We start from the raw sequence: 12,184 nt of genomic DNA, 5'->3' as shown, positions 1-12,184 counted from the left end.
TACTAATAGTATGTTATTCTTATAAGTAAATTGTTAAGGTATTGTATTAATTCATCCAGTTTTAAACCTAAACTAAACTAGACTTTTAAAAAACATGCAACTGTATCAGTATTTCAGGACAGTATTGCAGTAAATTTTAGTTTTTTTTTTTTTGTTTGTTTTGGTTCTTCTTCCATCTAGTGGTAGTTATTGCAACTGCATTTTGTCATGTTTTAACTAGATTTAGACTAGAGGTCAAAATGCCCAGTTTGAATTCATAATAATGTTATCTGATATACATAATATGTTGTTATTATTACTATTATTATTATTATTATTTTTCTTTTTGCGACTGTTTATTTACATGTCGGAGCAGCACAGTGGATGAGTGGTTGACACGTCTGAATCACAGTTCTCACTTTGTGGATGTTAATCTTGGCTCAGACCTTCCTGTGTGGAATTTCTGTTCTCAGAGCTTACGTGACGTCGGTTTTCTCAGGGTACCCCGGCTTCCCCCCACATTCCTGCATCGTAGGCTCATGGGAAACCTTTTTTTTTTTTTTTCATCCAATTGCAATTGGCTGACCATTGCAGGGTGTACCCTGTCCCTTGCCCAAAGATGGGAGAGGCCCCACTTCATCCGCATTTACACGTACATGCGTTCGTAGTGACACATATATCCGACAGATGTAAACAATAAATATAGAATAAAAGTATTTAGGTGTACAAGAAATCTTTTTAACTTTTAACAACTAAATTGTCCAAATCCTTGAAATTTTGTGTTCTTAACGGTAACATTTTCCCAGATTTCTGTAGTTCTCCATGAAAGCAGACTTTTTTTTTTTTTTTCCAAATGAGACATTTGCAAACATCTGCTTTTACTATGAAAAACAATGATCAACATTTTTGCCAATTTTTGTGACATGTTAGGGATGGACCGAACCAGGAACTGAATCACAATTAAGGTTTGCGCATTTTCTGCAATGTCAATATGACAATGTTCTGTTTTTAAATAATTACACGGATGTATATATATTTTTATATCGATTCATCGATAAATTGACTAAATAATCAACACATTAATCGAGTATTAAACTAATCGTTAGTTTGCAGCCCTAAAAATATTACTTCACAGTTTTTTTTCAACATTTGGACAGATGTTTGTGTGCACCAGAATATGGTTCCATCCATTTTTTTTCTTTTCCTTAATGCTGCCGTGATGCCTCGGTGCAAATAGTGCTACTTTGGAGCAAAAATTGGAATTGTGTCACTTGAACCAAGCACTGTAAAATCGATGTCCACGGAACAGTCTGGAAAGTGTTACATTGCTGTTGTTTATGATTGATTGGAATTTCTCCAGCTCGTATATGCCATCCCCAAAGTAATCTGAATAGAGCTGTGATTAATTGGCCATTGTAGTCTGCATGCCTGCAACAACACTATTGAAGTCGTCGAGTGGTCTTCTGCCAAGTTGAATGGTGCATCTGATGTTTAGATTTTTTTTAAAAACACTTTTTAAAGACCACCATGAAGTATCATTCATCCCTCATTAGTGCATGCATGAAGGGTGGGATGTACTACAGTTAATGCCACCAAGTACCTGGAGGCAATTTATTTTATTTATGTATTTTTGCTCCATTATCAGATGATTATTTTTCTCCACACTGTAATTACACCCCAACATCATAAATCTCCCACTCGCCGTTTAATGAGAATGCTCCTGGCATGAGCACGGATAGAGCTGTTCTATAATTGAAGGCTGCTTTCGAGCCTGCCTAGTGAATGCTGCCCATTACAAAAAGGTGTTTTTATTGGAAGTTGTTGTTGGTGTTGGAGTGTAGGAGAAAATTACTCCTGCTTCCTCCATGGGCCAGGTCAATCTGTTTAACAATTTTTAATTCCACTACTTATTTGCAACATGACACTACTTGTCAATTAGTGAGATGGCGTGGATTTGCTGGACGTACTTACATTTTTTAAAATTGCAATTATGGGTTTGTGAAAACTGTAGTTAATCAATTTCTCCATTAGGGAGCAGGACAACCCTCTTGAAAAGTGCATGATAAGAGAAATCTGGACTTTTCACAGATCTAATTGGCTGGATCAGATTGGTAGATATTTTGCATTTAATGCACGTTTTTTGTCTTTAATTTGTCATCATTGATCGGCTCCACAAAATAAAACATTACAGTTGCAGGCACCACAAGCAACTTTTGGCCGCTATCAAAAGATTTTGGTGCTACCTATCAATATGTAACTGTTTTAATAACTTTCATTGCTACACGGAAAGACCCACTGCTGGTGCGGTTCTTGTGTGAGGCTGCTAATCTCTACCAGTACTGATTTCCTTTGTGGTACAATTCTGCAAATGCAGTTCCTCAAATGAGTGAAGTATCAACCGTATCAACGCTTTAAGTTTGAGAATCGATCTTAGCGGACAGTATCGAATCCCCTTCACTACTCCAGCAGGTGTAATGGCTCTCTCATCACTTTCAGAGCACATTCAGTGCTCTTTTGTTGTCTTGGTGTGCGCACTATTCTACATTGTGCATATTTATACAGTTTTAAAGTTATTTAAATTAATTTGGGGAACAAAGATGTAAATGTATATATACAGTGGCCTCCGTAATTATTGTCACCCCTGATTAAGATGTTTAAAGCCTTAAAATAAATTCAATTTTCATTGCAGATGCATACTCTCATACTGAAAATTGTACACATGGTTTACTATACACAGACTCAGGCTCCTCCCATGGCCATCTCAGTCCCCTGACCTCAACCCCATTGAAAACCTGTGGAGTGCGCTAAAGAGGAGAGTGCATAGGAGAGGACTCAGGTCACTGGATGGTTTTGAGAGATTTTGCAGAGGGATGGTTGAAGATCACTCTCTTTATTCTCCTATTTTGTGAAACATCGAAGAAGATTAGGTGCTCTTGTGTTGGCAAAAGGGGCTTGTCCAAAGTATTGTCAGAAGATTATGATTTTATGGAAAATAATTATTTCTTAATGTGGGTTTTTGTTTTTCCACACTGAATAAATGCACTTGAATTAAAGATTAGATTTTATTGGGGGGGGGTTATTTTTTTTTAAACGTTTTAGTACTATATTATTTATAAAAACAAATGATCAGGAGCTGACGTTTTCTTCATATTAAACAAGGGTGCCATTTAGGGCTGGGCCGATATTTTCGATATCAATTCGATTCAATATGTATCGCGATTGACACGTGATCGATACCAATAGAAAATGCCTTTGATAAAACGTTCGATAAGAAAAACAAATCCAATCGCAGCATGGTGCGTGATGTAGGCAGCGCGCTTCCGCCTCCAAACATGAAGAAGAAGCGTTTAAACCAAAGAAGCATGAACTTTTAAACCAACGAGGAAGAAGCATTTAAACCAACAAGAAAGAAGCCGTTAACTCAACGGAGCATGCTCACGGGCCCGGTGGCCGTGCGCTATGCTCGCGTCCAGCGGGCGAGCGACGTAACTTTGCTCAAATAAATGACCACTCGACTCGATAACCCTATTAAAAACCCGTGGAGCCATGGTGTACAAGTAGAGGAGTTCTTGTCTTTGACATGCTAGCAGTAGTTAGCCTTATCCGACACCGGCATCGCACTTGAGGTAAAATCAAGCAAGTAAAATATGAATGGACTATGGCAAGAATGAGTCCGCTAAAAAGATAAAGTAGTCCTAAGACGGTTGGTCAACGATGATGTATGCACTGCAAGAGAGTATTCGTTCACTTACATTGGACGAACATTGAATGAAGGCTAATACATGTCAGCAACTGCTTTGGGGTAGACCTAATGCAAATAAGCATTTACAATGCACTGATGGAGGACAAACTGCACATTACACTACATAACGATGTACAAAAAACAGTTAACTGTGATTTAAAGAGAAGGTTTAAAACAAAATCAATAATTATCAATATTGACTGATATGAAATACTTACTTGTGACAGTTTTTCAAACATTTCTTAGCCCTTCTAAGCAGATTATCTTTAAAATGGAGTTTGTTTCATCTTTATATCGACCAATTTATTTCACTATTTCATAGTTACATTGACCTCTTATTAAAGGTTAAGTATTATGTTAAAATGACCTAAATGTATTTTTCTTCGGGTCATTATTTTAAATAGTTAAAAAAAATTCAATATATGTCCACTAATATGAAACACTTATATCGTGATATACTTTTCAGTCATATCGCCCAGCCCTAGTGCCAATAATGCATGATGCATACCGGATTTCTGCCAATGCGACTGCAGTATAGGAATCAGTGTTGATTTAAAAAAAAAAAAATGGATCTAGACATTTAAATTGGAATAGGGCACAAGGACCTGCAATGTAAATCCATCCTCGTAGAACCAGGCACTTTTTTCTCACTTCTATTGTCCCATTTCTGAGTAAGTTGTAACCTATTCAAAGTTGCCAGAAGTGTCACCACTAGCCTAGTCTTCTACTTTTCAGTGCTATTGAAAACTGCTCATCTTTACTGTCATTAACTATTGTGAGTGGTTTGTTTTGGTTACAGTGAGACCATTTTTGTGTCAAGACCTGTCCTATTGGATATTTTTGTGTCTCATTCTGCTAAAACGGCAAAAATCCCAAATCAGACTTGTCACCTCTTTCTCATTGGTGTGCTCTATCAGAACTTGACCAAAATTCCTTGCCTTGCCCATTTGATATTTGCATTAGCAAGCAGTTGAACATCTTAAGTTGCCAGTGAAGTGGTTTGTACATATTCATCTATTTGAAACACATTTGCAGTGTTACCTGACTTTTGACGTTTGCCCCCCTTTCCAGCCGCAGTCTGGATAGCTTTGAATCCTGCTCAGGTAACAATGTCATTCACTGGCTCTAGTTAGATCCACCTCATTCCCCTCTCCATTTGTCTGGATATCCACATGTGAGCACAGTCATTCCAACATGCCATCAACCATTAGCACTGCTCAGAACTCTTGTACGACTTGTGCAGCGAGACAGAGAATAGAGTTCACTCCTCATCATACGTTGTTTCTCATCTGCCATTAACTTCTGATTAAAGAGTGGACTTGAGCCTTTCATGCAAAGACCATTTGTAGCTATGTGGTTAATCTTTTAACGTGTCTACGGCTCATCTTTACATCCCTACATTATGTTGCTGTTCACAAGCGTTTGCAGTGTGTTGTGTGCCTTTCTAATGCTGTCCTTTGCTGTGTGCCCTCCAAGACTCGCTGAGTCTCGCACTAACCCCCAGGTCCTGGACATTGGGGTAAACCCTCAGGATCTCACCACTGATGAGTGCCTGTCCCCGGGCAAATGGGACCAGGAAGACACAGACTTCCCAGCACAAAAAGACTCTCCGGTGTTCTAATTGAAAGCCTCCATCCAGATAGACCGGCAGGGAAAAAGACGAGACCGTCGGTGGGTTCCCCGCAGCCCATTGACTTGCCCTGATGGTTCAGACTGACAGCTCTCAGGTGCTTCTGCATCTACTCAACTAGAGAAGGTTGACACGAGCAGGCTTTGCACTCAACAGGCCAAAGCAATACGAAACCAGTTTCTTTTCTACAACAACATTCAGTCTTTTGATGTTTGTTACACTCGGTGTATGTATTATTTCTTTTGACTTCTCCTTATCCATTCATTGTATGTGGTAAGCTTTTTACACCATGTCTAAGAGAGGAGTTTGTGTATGTGAGCAGTTTATCACACCAGGTCAATGTTTAAGTGTGCTGTCATTGTTACTGTTACGGATGGAGAGGTTTCAGTTTCACTCAATGGTGAAAGTCACCAAAGCATCAATACACATTTTGGGCAAAACTAGAGTTACGTGTGTATTACCTGTGTGCATCAAGGCTTTTGCCTCTTTTTGGGCAATACAAGCTTTAAGGAAAAGTATGAATGTGTTAGTAAAAGTGCGTGTGCTAAGAGATCTAAAATGACAATCCTATTTTTTTTTTCCAAATGCAAAATCTATTTTTGCACAGTGCATGTTTCCATGTTTAAAAGCACATCTTTCATGTAAGGGAATTTCATGTCCAAATTATTTATGTAACCCATGCCTTGACACCTTGAATACAGTGGAGTATCCTTTCTTACCTGCGTTAAACGTAGCATTGAGAAGACTGCTTAAATTGACCGCAAGAAGTCGATCACACAATGAAGTCTACATATTTCCAATGATTCAAAAAAAATTGATATTCATCTGCTGATAATGCTTGATGGCTTTATTACTTGCTTTGGTTTGCAAACCCCAGAAGCCACATTAACTATTAATAAGAACCATTAAAAAAATAAGGATTAGAGGACAGTGTATTCAACAACTGTTGGTGCATTGATTTATTTTTGGGGTTCACTCTTCAGTGTTATTTTTGTACCTTTTTGTTTCATGTATGAATATTAACTGAACAGATTTACATTAAATTTCAATATAAAGTGTTTGCTTATGTACAGTTGTTCCTATCTTCTGTTTGTAAACTCATGGTACTACAGTATTTGTTTTTATAAATCCTAATCACCTTATTTTGAGGCTGAATGCTCAGTTAGGTTTCAGAATCTTCAAAAGTGGTCAAGTATTTCACATTGAGTTACATGTTTAAGCTTGCATTTGCTACATTCTCAGATATTTTACTTGCATTGTGTAGTCAATTAGAGAGCTCAGCTAAAGCAACGACCAGAACATTTTTGTCAATAAGTAGCATACCATTTTGGATTCATGAGGTCAAATTTGAATTTATTATACCATTGTTCAGTAATGGTTGGAATACTCTCACAATGAAATAACTTACTCTCAAATGAAAAAAATGCAACCATCATATTTTACTTAAGCAGCATAACGCATATACAGATATACACCCAAGGGATTATACACATGAAAAGTGCAACAATTCATTTCCACACCAAGTACAATATTTCTCACAGCAAGTACAAAAACATGCTGTACTTTACAGATATGTAAAAAGTATGGTTTGAACTCCAATAAAATTGGAATTGACAATATTTAGATGCTCAAAAAGCATTGTTGCTTGTTGAGCTGTATAATTTACACCAAAATTAATCAAATGTGATTTGTAGTCCATATATCTGCTAAAGTACTCTTAACAATTTGTCTTTTTTAAAACGCATCCACTTAGTATAGAAACACTGCAAACAAAGTGCTAATGTAACAAGGGCTACCATCACAACAATTGTACGAATTACTGTAAAAAAAAAAAAGTTAGGAAAGGGAACTTCTTTCAAATATTTTCTCCACCTTTTCGAAACGCTTGTGCGTTCCGAAGCTCTTGGCCTGCCATTCGGCGAGGGATATTTTCGGTACGCCGTTCCTGAAGTGAGCCTTGTAGTTCCTGGAGAGAAGTGCAGATTTCATGTGTACATTCCATGCGTCCTCAGAGTGAAATGCAACAGAGAGGTGTACCTGCGTGTGAGGTCAGAGACATGTTGCCAAGGTTTTCCAGAGGAATCGTGCTCCACTTGTGTTGCAAGACCTTGCAGTTCACTAACAGCATCTTTAGAAAAATACATCATTGTTAAAACTCAAAAGCAACAGTGCTGAAGTTGTGACTGGTGTACCCTGTGTAGCGGCTCAAATGAGGCTCTGACATCACCTTGAGCAGCATCTGAAGCCTCACTGAGATGACTGTGAACCAGCTTGGTGTACTTCCTTATCTCTCGCTCCCAATCTGCCTTAGTGTTGAGCACCACCGGCCTGGAAAACATTGCAGGTCACTGGTGGCTTTGCTGAGACACAGTATCAACTAAAATATTTGGACACCTGCAACAAGTGAACATGAAATTGAGTTGGTCTTATGTAGCTATGACACTTTCTCTTCTAGGATGACTTTAAACTTCAACACTTCAACATTTCTTTTTAACCACTTGAAACTTGTTTTCCAATCTAGCGGTTGCTTTAATGAAACAATCACAACAACTGTGCTAAATAAATAAGACGACTGACCTCTGCGCATGTCATGTCTGTAAAACGGCTGTTCCAGTTAACGGCACATGTAAACCTTTTGAATGATTTCAATCGGAAAGACAAAAAAAGTCTGCATATAAACCGGAAAAAGTAAATAAATAAAAATAATTGTACAAATTGAACCCATGCCGCCTGCACCAAATTAGGCAAGTGGAGCATACGCCATCTGTGACAAAGAAGTCACACCTGCAGCTTAAACACTCTTGATCTCAGGAGTGTCACATTCTTGCCTTTTCTTAGCTTATCTTTAACTCACCAAGCTCAGAATACCTGTTCATAAACTTTTTGATGAAAGTGATGTTGAAGTGTTAACCAGCAGTACACAACTGATTTTGGTACGGTTGTTGTTTGCCCAGCTTCACTATGGCACCCAAATGTACAACTGCGTTGCATCATACATAGAATATTTTGGTTTCCATATTTCAGTTCAGAAAATGATTAAACACCACTCGCCAAAGTAATGCACTAATGTGTATGCTGCTAGAGTACGAACCTCCCAGAAAGGATGGAGACTTTACTGGTACTGTGTACTGATGTGGACAACTTCTCCTTGTCACGATCTTGTAGGCTTCCAGGACCACGCTCCTCCTTTCCGCACACAGACGATTCTAGAACGGGGGGACCGATATTCCACACCTCCTCCACATCGCCCCTGAAAGATTCTACAGCGGCGTCTAATGACAGCTCGCTCACAGCAGGGTCTGGACCGTTCACTGAATGAGAAACTTTGGATGGAGGATGAATCTTGTCCTCAGCCACCTTTAGAATTGGACCAGAGGATGTTGGGGACTGGAGTGATGGAGTGTGGCACATGGACAAATAACCCTTATCCACATCTTCATCTGTTTCATTTGGATCGGTGCCTTTACAGGGGTCAGGGAGATTGCGGAACAAAAGCTCTTCAATATCAGCGTCAAAGACAGGCTGATGAGGTAATTGAACCTTGCAATTGAACAAACATGGATGCGTCCCTTTGAGACTGCATGACTCCGGGCTGGACTTAGATGCCACATGTTCTAAACTCACAGACTCACTGGTTGTCACTTTGATGGGCCGCGTTTCAGCAAACGGTGAGGCCTGACAATGGACTAAAGGGGAGTGATGTTCAATGGGAGGGCTGCAGTGGGATAAGAAACACCCGTCGTCTGGCGTTGACACATTGCGACTTATTTCTGGTTTATTTGTCAGAGTCTCAAAGCATCTATCCTGATCGGAATTTTCCAATTTCCGCTTGGTCACTCTGTTGTTGAGAACCTCACTTTTAAAATTGGTAATTGGCTTTGGAATCTTATTCAGACTACCCTCAGCAAATACTGCCCTTACATATGCTGACAAAGATTTAAGCTGTCTGAAAGTGGAGCTCTTGGATGGTATGTCTTTATCTGGACGGTGACTGAAAGTGGAGCTCTTGGACAGCATGTTTTTATCAAAGGCTGTGAAGAAAGAACAAAGGAAAATGTTTAGTAATTTCCAAATTCCACCAGCACAACCAATCAACCAATCTTGTAGCCGTATATATACAGTGCAAAGGACAAGTGATTTCTTATGTAGTGCGACATAACTCTGCTGTGAGACATCATGAGTGCTATCTTTGCCAGCGACGTGTGGATAGCAGGAGGTCCAACAAACTTATGTAAGCACCTGTTGCCATTCATACAACAAAAATATTTCACACTGAGCATGTAAATTTGTGGTCATCATTATTTTAGTGTGCAGCATTTGTGTTTGGTGGTGTGCAATTATTTTTCTCATGTAAAATATGTGCTCTGACTCAAATGTTTGGAAACAGATTTAAGAAGGCTACATAAAGCACAATCTGTTGACAATTTTTATGTTCACATAAAACTGCATCATTTAAGACACTATTTGTAATAACTATACATAAATCTCAATGATTTAGCAGCTACTATATCTCGTCCTGGTCTCCAAGATGTAAAACATGCAATTTGCATTTTGCACGAAGTGTGATAGACCTTAGGGTTTACAAACGAAACACTGGAACCTATGACCCGTTTTGTGACAGAGAAAGTCCAAAAAAGTCCCCAAAAATAATAATAAAAAAAACAAGTCTGCACAAACACATGCGGTGCGGGAACAAACCTCGGTTCTTCTTCCACTAACTAAGTTAGTAAGCGAACCGTCGGGCTGTGTTGAAGGTACTTTTAATGCCAGACTTTAGCCTCACGCTAATGTCGCCGATATTAGCTCGCAAATGTATTCGCATTAGCACAAAAAAAGACGACGATTACAACAGGAAAGGTAAACTTACATACGTGGAGTTGTCGACCCTCCACAGCACTCCAACGAAGACGCTTCCTCCAAGTGTCTGGATTTGAACCGCACACACTTGGCGAACTGACAGATATCCTGCACATGCACGTGTTGACTCTGGAGGCGTTGAAGGCATGCGGCGTTTTTCAAATGTATTCCTTTCATCGCACATAAAAGAAAAAAGCAGGTCTTGGGGGGCGGTGGGGTAGTGGGGCGGCGGCTTTGGCGGTGGCCTGGTCGGGTCGTGTAGTTCAATTTCAATTTCTATTAATCTTTAAAATGCAAAAGCGTCTTATAAATTACGACTGGTGCATATTTATAATCTTTCATGTAATGTAATCTCTCATATGTTCTCTAAACATGTTTTTTTTGTTTAGCAGCAATAAGGAGCCAAAGTACCGGTAGCCATAGGTTTCAATCACCATTCAATGAATACTCAATGAATACAGTATTCAACTTGCAATTAATATTCAATGGATATTAAACTTTCAATGAATACTCAATTCATATTCAATGAATCAACACATCATGTCATTGTATTTCATTCATAAATATGACAACAGCGTCCATCGAACCCTCTGAATTAGGGATGGACAACTGGCATAGCCCCTCATTACTTTTCAATTAATAAACAAATATGGATAATGAATGAATGAATTTTTTAAACAAACCTAAGAAATTCTTTAAAAATGCTGAATATTCAATATGTTCACCCAGAAAAACGGGATAAAATTCCAGAAAAAAACGGGGGGAAAATCATTACATTTCAAAAATAATTAAAAAAAAAATTGGGGTGGTTGAGGGGGGATCCGTGATTATGCAAATTTGCGGGTGCCGAGCTGCGAATATGCGTCGACTGTAGTTTTAAGATATAATATCACCACTAGACGGCAGACATGGCTTAGTTGTGCTTCTATTTACAGCGACATAATAATTGTGACCATGCTAATGTTCCAAATAAGGATACTGAGAGATTCATACTGTACTAGTAATGTCATCACACACATTTGGTGAAATTCTTTCTCCAAGACCATCTCTTTATGCGCTTTCAACAGCCTTGTCCTTTGACCCAGGACATCAGGCCTGAGGTTTCCACGTAACATCAATAGGGGGAGCTCTAAGACCACGTTGTATCATAGGTAATGTAGCCCTTCTTCCAGGTCCTTTCTGTATTAAAGCACGTTTTTCCCCATATTTGACAAATGTGACTGGTGACAGAGGGTGTGTGAATGACATACAATCTGTGCTTAACTGGCATGCACATTGTTAAATTAATATCCCTCTCACAGTCAAAACTAATTAAAATTCAAGGCGCACATACAGAAGGCTATATATTTTAAATTTCAGCACATTTTCATGCACCATACGTTGTTTTCATGTAAATGGTGTTGCTACTCAACTTCTCATAAAGAGCGCATTTCATCTGTCCTCTTTCATTTCATTTAATGGGTTTTAAGTGTGCATTTGTATAGATGTATGTGAATGTGAGGCAAGTCAATTTTATGTATTCAGCGCATTTAATTCACAATCTGCAATGTGCTTAAAAAATAGCATTTAAAAAAATACACAACATTTAAAGGCAAAACCAACTTTTAAATGCAAAAGAATCTAGGACAATTAAGGAAAGAAAAAAGCCCAGAAGAATTTAAGACATTGAAAAGCCAAGTAAAAAAATACATAGTAGTTTAAATTACTAAGAGAATGTACATCGTAAGAACATGATTTTGGAAAAAAATATTATAGAAATGCTCTAAAAGACAATCATAGGTATGGGAAACATGATGTAATGCATGTAATAATGTAGAGGGTAAATGACATTTCTCCTTGTAGGACAAATAAAGGGATACTCTTCTTTTTCTGGATTAGCCCATGTTAATGTATTGACGTATCTATAAGTGGTTTAAACAGTTTTTTTTAATCCCTTCTGGGCTTATCAGTGTTGATTCTCTGTGCCTATAGTAACA

General features: G+C 38.5%; 2 protein-coding genes across 6 annotated transcripts in view; one reads left to right on the top strand and one right to left on the bottom strand.

Annotated features, from left to right (window-relative positions):
• Positions 1-6,421, top strand: part of ldlrap1b (low density lipoprotein receptor adaptor protein 1b) — a 35,591-nt gene extending 29,170 nt beyond the window's left edge. For 2 of the 3 annotated variants that reach the window (XM_086050215.1, XM_086050214.1), the window contains exon 9: positions 5,198-6,421. In XM_086050215.1, the coding sequence (XP_085906341.1) occupies positions 5,198-5,342 (145 nt within the window). In that variant the 3' untranslated portion in view covers positions 5,343-6,421. Of the gene's footprint in view, positions 1-4,792; positions 4,825-5,197 lie in introns of all 3 variants that reach the window. The other variant, XM_086050216.1, reaches the window with a different exon arrangement.
• A 345-nt stretch (positions 6,422-6,766) lies between these two features.
• On the bottom strand, positions 6,767-10,431 carry s100pbp (S100P binding protein). Of its 3 annotated transcripts, none has more exons than XM_086050209.1 (5): positions 10,223-10,431; positions 8,443-9,382; positions 7,579-7,679; positions 7,389-7,479; positions 6,767-7,317 (listed from the first exon to the last, which is right to left on the bottom strand). In XM_086050209.1, the coding sequence occupies exons 1-5, from the start codon at positions 10,383-10,385 to the stop codon at positions 7,188-7,190; spliced, it is 1,425 nt and encodes a 474-aa protein (XP_085906335.1). In that variant the 5' UTR covers positions 10,386-10,431; the 3' UTR covers positions 6,767-7,187. The 3 variants fall into 3 exon arrangements, with proteins under 3 accessions (XP_085906335.1, XP_085906337.1, XP_085906336.1); XM_086050211.1 differs by having other exon boundaries at positions 8,443-8,812; XM_086050210.1 differs by having other exon boundaries at positions 10,219-10,428.
• Between the last annotated feature and the right edge of the window lie 1,753 nt (positions 10,432-12,184).

This window comes from Filicampus tigris, chromosome 13, assembly GCF_054856515.1.
Source record: "Filicampus tigris isolate MCC_2025a chromosome 13, RoL_Ftig_1.0, whole genome shotgun sequence".
In the NCBI taxonomy this organism is placed as follows: domain Eukaryota; kingdom Metazoa; phylum Chordata; class Actinopteri; order Syngnathiformes; family Syngnathidae; genus Filicampus; species Filicampus tigris.
This window is presented reverse-complemented; position numbering and strand designations above follow the sequence as displayed.

Bases quoted from the DNA above. Each gene is read 5' to 3' on its own strand.
- s100pbp (XM_086050209.1), bottom strand. From the start codon at position 10,385: ATGAAAGGAATACATTTGAAAAACGCCGCATGCCTTCAACGCCTCCAG. The intron at 7,680-8,442 runs GTTCGTACTCTA...AATGTTTTCCAG, and splicing joins GTCTCCATCCTTTCTGGGAG to GCCGGTGGTGCTCAACACTA. The intron at 7,318-7,388 runs GTACACCTCTCT...ACTTCTCTCCAG, and splicing joins GTCTCTGACCTCACACGCAG to GAACTACAAGGCTCACTTCA.